Raw genomic sequence first — 7623 nt, forward strand, 5'->3', positions numbered from 1 at the left:
TCACAAATTTTTTACTTTTTAAATACATTTAAGTAAGGTGCATCTAAAAAAGTAAAAAAAATATTTAAAATTTTAAAAATATAAAAATATTTACTAAAAAAAACAAGAAAACTAAAAAATTTAATTTTCAAAAAATTTAATCTAAAAAACTCAAACTAAACAAAGTAAATAGAATTATTTTGAGTTGGGCTACACATACCCATATCTCACATCTCTTACCAACTAGACACTAGACAGTTGAACCTACATTAATAGATAAATATGGATCTCATTTGTATAATGTTATACAACATTTTTTCTATCCATATAATTGAAAGATGGTACTTCCAAAAGAGATTGTTGGTTGAAAATAAAAACAACAATACCACACACTACACTGCACGAAAATATTCTAAAAATCAAATGCAGATCACATTAAATTTTAATGGACATTATATATTTTATATTTTTAAATGCATTTTCCGAGGTAAATAGCTTTTTCCAAATAAAAATCACATGATTGCAGGTCCACTTTTCAAGTCAAAAAGGGGTAATCATGGTCGGATGTATTGAACATAACACAATGAAAGCACTATTTCATTAATATAATTGGAAATAACTTGAATTGGTGTTCTCTCTCTCTCTCTTTTCCTCGAATTTTCTTTCTTTCTTTCCCTCCTACGTATTAATTTTTCAGCTCTTTCCTATTCCCTTTTTATCTTTTTCTTCTTTTTCGTCCCTTGGGAAAGTGTAAAGAATGTAACAATGCCTAGGATTAATGAATAGAGAGCTCCAACTCTCTCTTTTGTTAAATGTAAAGGGCTTGATTACAATTACCAAAGGGTCCTCTCTCTCTCTCTCTCTCTCTCTCTCTCTCTCTCTCCAAGTGCACAAAACATACAAAATCAATTAGATTTTCATATTTACGTAGGAATATAATATATGTTGATATGGATCTCATCACAAAGGCTGATAGGAAGGACTTGCTTTTTTCCACCCTTCTTCCTTTTGTTGCTTTCTGTCTTTCTTGTCTCCTTGTCTTTCTTTAGCTCTCTTTTCCTTTTCTTTTTCTTTTCTTTTCTTTTCTTTCCCTTTCTTTTCTCTATGATTTTCCCAGTGGGTACCTGATTCTCTTCAACAGCCAGCCCCCCCCCCCCCCCCCCCCTTCCCCCCAACAGAGATATAATGATTTCAAAATCAGTAACCCAATAGAGAGATATATATGTCACTGTGGTGTCCCCAATGTGAACTCCAGATTAGGCTTCTTGGGGCTTGTCTCTGAAAGGTTTGATGAGTTTAAGCACTTTGGATCCATGTCCTTCTGTCAAAAATGTGAGAGAGAGAGAGAGAGAGAGAGAGAGCAATAAATTAATAATAGTAGTAGAGCATGAGAGAAGTGTGTTGAAGGAAAGTGAGAATCAAAGGACATTTTGACTCAGGGAATAAGATAGTAGTAAGGGAATAAGGGTGCTAGGGTTCAATGTAAAGGTTGTTGCAGTGTGTCTCATCTCATGTGCAGTACCCTTACAAATATTCTTCCCTAATTTCATAACTCTAAGCTAAATACTCAGAAAAAAAATCCAGAACCGTGTTTAGAATTTAAAGTATATAGTAAAGATTTAAACTTTACATGATAAATCTGATTTACATATTTCATATAGTCAACACTTTTATAAGTATGCATACACAACAGGTCTACAAACTCAGAAAAAAAGGAATACTATCTAGAATTTGTAATCTAAGGCCATTATTCATTCATGAAGTGGCCCCACAAATAACCCTCTATTTCAAAATCAAAAACATATTATAGTTACTTTTCCATGGTTCATAGACTTTGCCATACACATTTTTTCAAATATTTGCTGTGATACACTATCTTCAATAAAAATTCACCTGATTAGTCAAGTGGGTTGAGTACGAGGTATTAAGGTTGTAGTAGTTGATAGATGATATATGATCCCCCCCCAAAAAAAAAAGTAGGTGATAGATGATAGTCCACTATAGATACATTGCATCCACTGACTAGAACTGTTTAAATTTTATTTAAAAAACAAAAAAGAATTGATTTCTTTGAAAAGTATTTGCTTTTTGTTTCATTGACAAAATTGACCCTTGAATTTGCAAATGACTAACACATCTTTTTCCAAAATGCCTTTGCTTTTCTTTCTGCTTTACAAGACACAAAGTATGATAAAAAGAAAGTGTGTAAATGACATATGGAATTTTTAAAGAGAAGGGTATTTTGCGGAAATGGGGTCAATGTTGAGATTGGTACCTCAAGAGATGGTATATTTCCTCCACAATCCCTTGGTTTGCCATTCAACCAAGCTTCCCTGCTAGAAGCAAAAAAACTGTAGTATTGAGAGAATATTTTCTATCAGTGGAAGCCATGCATGCAGAATGAGAAAAAGCAATCTGAGGAAAAAAAAAAGGAGGGGCTCTCTTTCATTGTCTTGTTTATACCTCACTTTACATGAAATGAAGTAGAAACCACCCCATGTGATAGCCCATTACCCTCGCTCATAACAAAATTAGGAATTTTACATATTCAGAAAAAAAATTTAATACGTGTTCAAAATTTAAAATATGTTATGACAAAAGTGAAAATGAGAAAAAGTTAAAACAAAAGAAATACAAGAATTTACATGATTTGGCAATATGTTTACGTTCATAGGCTAAGAATTGCGAAGGAGTTCACTGTGAATATAGAGATTACAATCAACTGACTCTCTCTCAAGCCTTTGTCTAAAACTCACAAACTCATCATAAACTCCAAAATTCCGAAATAACCCAATATATTGAAGGATGTGAAACTAATAAACCAAGTCAAAATAACTAGGTGAAAAGTATCATCTGAGTAGTCATACCACATTGAGTTTAAATTTACACCATAAATTTAAATTTTGAGTATTTAAAAAAAAAAATGTTTTCTAGATACATTAGATTTCTATAAGAAAGCATATGAAAAAAATTTCAAAGGGCATATAGCTTGGGCAACAATATATATCTTCAAAAGGGGTACATGGTGAGGCTTAGCTTTGACACTAAGTATTCCTAGTTTTGGGACCCACTTAAATAAGCATAATGTGAGCCCACAAAATCCAAAGGAAAGAGATGTCCACGGTTGATTATGAAATGAACTCTCACTCACATGATGGAGTAGTAGGAGAGTGTGTTTCTTTCTTTACTGCTTCCTTTTCAGAACCACCAGAAAAGAATAGATTATTACCCCATGATGGAGTTTGTGTTAAAACTGGTTGTGGACAGACGGAACAAAGCAGTGGTATCATTTCTTACTTCTTTTATGATCTCTTGCATGTATTTATGTTTATGTATATATATATATATATATATGTGTGTGTGTGTTTGTATCTAGGGAGATTTTGTCTTATGCATAACCAGATAAAATAATCTAAGAAAATGTTATTCTATCCAATTTTTTATTTTTATTTTTATTTTTATTTTTATAAAGAATATGCCGGTGGCAATTTTAAGATTAAGTAGTATATCTTGATGGATTTTTGTTTTAAAATAATATGTTCACAATTCTATCCTTCCGTATGTATTTTTTTAAAAATATATTTTCTATTTATATATCATTATTTAAGAATTTATGATATTCTTGTTTTGAAAAAATTTATACTAACTAGCAAATTTTATAAAAAAAAATTATTCACAAACTTGAGAACTTGTGTATTTAAAACAGAATCCTAGGGACAACTTATGTGACTATTTTTTTTAAAAAATATTTATTAAGTTGTATAACATTATTGTTCTGCTTTTATTAAATTAGTTATTATTTGTTGGACGCAAGTCAACATGCTAAAATGTTCCTTCTATTTTTCCTTTCAAAAGTAAAATCTGCTATAAAGCAAGATGACAAGAGGTGAAAAGAATTTATAGTAATAGAACAATGAAAAGGATAGATGAAAGTTCTTTACTTTTTTCTATGTATATATTTATGTATATCTCTTCTTTTCATGCTATGTTTTAAACACAAGTTTGCAGCAAGAATTGAATTAAAGTCTAACTAGGAGTCTAGGACTGCACAACTTAAATAACAGCTGCTAAAGTTTCTAATCTCTAGTGTGCTCATCTTTGTTACTCCTAACAATGACAAACAAAGGACAAAGTCATAACTTTAAATTTTGCACAACAAGAAAAAAGAAAGAAAGAGAAAAAAACACTGACAAAACAAGATACAGTACATAAATAATAATAATAAATTACACTTATGGGGTTGATCAACCACAAGAAAACATAAAATTGTACTATGTGGGCTTGGAATGATGGTTTTTGAGTTCCCAAAACATATTCTTGTATTTTGTTTGTTGTTCTTGGAGTCCAACGAAAAGTGAAAATCATATAAAAGAACGAAAGATCACACCGCTGGGCTGACCACATTTAGATATTATCTGATGTGTCGTTTGCGCAACACTAACTACATTGTTTAATGAGACTACTTAGTGTCATATAAGCTGCTTAAAAATACTACGTACCCAGAAAAAGTATTTAAAAAATTACTTCATTACTTTTAAATTTGCACCATACATGTCACTTTTGGGATAATTTCCAGAGTAAAAATTCATAGATGTATAAGAAATGCAAATTTTCACATTAGGCCTCGAAAATGAAATACATTATTAAGTGAAAAAAGACTATGTAATATGCAAATTAGTATTGTAGATTTACCTTGAAGAGTTGCTCCAAAGGCCATGATAATCCTTATCTTCATGCAAATTTGGTCTTCCCTGTTGAATTGATATTTCCGATTTTCTAGGATTCTGAATCTCAAACATCATATCCTCAGAAGTATCTCCATCTCCAGACGAGCCATTTTCATATACTTCTGATTGTCCTATATGTGAACACAACACAATACCCAATATCAACATATAAATTTTAAAAAAATAATTTTTAATATCAATTATAAATCAACAATAAACATATAATTAACCTGAAGAAGCTGCAGCTCTATCAGTGGTTTTCACTGTCCTGTACATCTGCAATAATATAAAAGTAAAATCCAAAATTAGGATAATATTAATGCATATTACACACAGTCACTGCTATATAATGGTAATATTTTTGAGAAAAACAAAAACAAAAAATAAATAAATTAAATAAAGATGCTAATGTACCCTACCCATCTCTGTACAACAGACATAGTCTGAAACAGTGCAAGTACACAAAGTAAATGATGGTAAATTTTTTGTGTTTGTGCTTATATTCGTATGTATATGTGCATATGCATGTACAGAGTCCAAATTAACCATGGTTATGGAAGTGTGGTTAACAAACCCAAGACATACAGACATCATTGAGAAATGATAACTTTTCTGTACTTGTTATTTGCTACTTCTCCACTGTAAGAGAAGAAAAAGTAGTAGTGTTGCTATTCTTTAAAAGAAAAAAAAAATTAAAAATTATGGACTCATCAGTGTGAAGTTGTCTAGGCTTGGCTATGACTGTTTTGAATTCCTTGGGCTTTGTCTTACTTGATTTTCTGATATTCATGATAAATGACTCTCTCTCTCTCTCTCTCTTTCTTGAGGTTGATCTTTTCTTTTACATGGATAGATGGGTTCAATGTTCCAAGCAAAAAGCTGAATAATAGCTTGCAGAACCATCAGATCTAAGTAGAAAAAGAAGTGCTAAGGATTTGGGGACCTCTCTGCAAGGAAAACATTGGAATTTGAAATGTATGTATTTAACACCTTCCTGTAATTTAGGCTGTACACAAATGCAAGTGTGTTCAGCTAGAAAAAGATACTGTTTTGAACTTCATCATCAAGAGAGGACGTGTACAATCGCAGGCCAATAATCAAAGTTGAATCAAAATAATTCGATTTTTTCTTTAATTTAATTTAATTTGTACGGAGTACTAAACAATTAAAAAAAAAATAAAAATCCCCCATTCGAGACTCTGAAGAAAAGAAAGGTCTATTTACCTGTAAATGGGATTTAACATGTGCCAAGGTGAGATCTTTGACATCCATGAGCTCAAGAACTGACTTGGGTGTTGCTCCTAAACCCCCCAAAAATTAAAAAAAATAATAAATTAAGAATTGGGTTAGCATTTTTATCTATAAATCCATATTGATTAACTCTTGTGTATTCTTGTGTATTTTTATGTGTATATACATAAGAGTAGGAAAAAATTAGAGGAAAATAGAATATACTTTCATGGCCACCCAAGAGCTCAACAGCATGAACAAACCGAGCATGGAGAGTGGTAGTCCACCGCATCCGAGGAGCTCTCATGCTCCGTTTCGCCGGAATCCTCGAAAGAAACCTCGATCGGATTAGCCCTTGAGAGTTGAATCCACCTGGACTACTAGTACTAGTACTAGCAATTGTGTAAGAGTTATCAAATGAGGGTTTTTGAGAAAATGGGTATGGATGATGATGAGGGTTTTGGTGGTACACTGGAATTCCTCTTATGGGTCTCAAGAAATCAAGCTCTGAGCTCATCAGACCTTGTTGTGGTTGTTGTTGTTGGTGGTGGTGGTTCTGAAAGAGTTGGTTTTGGTGAAATGAGTGGATGAGATTTGAGGTGCTGTTTTGAAGGAGGTGAAAAGGGTTGGAGTTGGGTTCAGAAGCCATGGGATTGGAGAGAGAGAGGTCGAAACCGGTGTCGGGTTTGGCCGCCATTGAAGAAGAGTCCAAAGCTCTCTTCAAGAACCCAAAATCCATGTCTTGTTCAGTGCTAGTACTATTCCTCCTCCAACCTGATGTGGGTTTGGAGTTTGGAGGGCTGATTTGCAGAGACAGGTCTGGTTGTGCTGGAAATAACTCCATCTTCTCTCAAGCCAAACAAGCCCTCTAAAACTGTTTATCTATTCTCCTTTGTCCTCTCTCTTTCTTCTTGTTCTTGTTTTCTAGGTCTTGGTCTTGTGGTGTACTTGAACAGTAGTACGTAAGAGGCTTTGTCAAGGATCAGAGAGGCTTCTTGAGGAGTTTCGATGAAATGGGTTTTGAATTTTCAGGTAAGAGATTTCTGGGTTTTTTTTCTTCAGATAGGGATTTAATGATCAATTGAATGGAGTAGTTGCAGAGATTTGAGATTGAGAGAGAGAGAGAGAGAGAGAGAGAGAGAGAGAGAGAATTGACAAGGCATGAAATGAACCGAATGGTTGTTCCTTTTGTGTGAAGTATATGTGAGAAAATGACACTTGAGGGGCTATAGGAAGGAAGAGATAGAAAGAGAGAGGGTGTTTCTTTTGTGGACGTGGGGGTAGGGTGAGAAAGGGAGAGACGAAAAAAAGTAAGTAAATTATATTTTTGATTAAAATACGAATTATTCTCTGAATTGAAAATTATATTTTATTTTTGAAATTTTTAATTTCATATTAGATCGTCTATTTTATGAATAAATTATGAAATTAATTAATAATTTTTAATAATATTATAAATATATTTTAATTAATAATTTATATAATTTTATTATTGTATAGAAAAGTAATTATGAATTTTATTTTTTAATTAATTCTATTAAATAAATTTTTTTGATAAGAGTTTATTTGTAATTTTTCAAATTATTAGGAATAATCTATACTTTAAGCAAATTTCAGGAGAGGTATTTATGATTTACCCAAAAAAAGAACCAAAGAGAAATGTTATTTATTACTTTGAAAAAGTTTG

General features: G+C 32.1%; 1 protein-coding gene across 6 annotated transcripts; it reads right to left on the reverse strand.

Annotated features, from left to right (window-relative positions):
• Window positions 1-754: 754 nt before the first annotated feature.
• LOC114270289 (putative transcription factor KAN2) lies at window positions 755-7195 on the reverse strand. 6 transcript variants are annotated; one of them, XM_028211741.2, is made up of 6 exons: window positions 6162-7195; window positions 5931-6007; window positions 4937-4982; window positions 4672-4837; window positions 2255-2315; window positions 755-1300 (listed from the first exon to the last, which is right to left on the reverse strand). In XM_028211741.2, the coding sequence occupies exons 1-6, from the start codon at window positions 6778-6780 to the stop codon at window positions 1205-1207; spliced, it is 1065 nt and encodes a 354-aa protein (XP_028067542.1). In that variant the 5' UTR covers window positions 6781-7195; the 3' UTR covers window positions 755-1204. The 6 variants fall into 6 exon arrangements, with proteins under 6 accessions (XP_028067542.1, XP_028067545.1, XP_028067543.1 ...); XM_028211744.2 differs by having other exon boundaries at window positions 755-1297; window positions 2255-2312; window positions 6162-7166; XM_028211742.2 differs by having other exon boundaries at window positions 2255-2312; window positions 6162-7166.
• Between the last annotated feature and the right edge of the window lie 428 nt (window positions 7196-7623).

The sequence above is a fragment of the Camellia sinensis genome, chromosome 11 (genome assembly GCF_055761805.1).
Source record: "Camellia sinensis isolate YWXY chromosome 11, ASM5576180v1, whole genome shotgun sequence".
Classification (NCBI taxonomy): domain Eukaryota; kingdom Viridiplantae; phylum Streptophyta; class Magnoliopsida; order Ericales; family Theaceae; genus Camellia; species Camellia sinensis.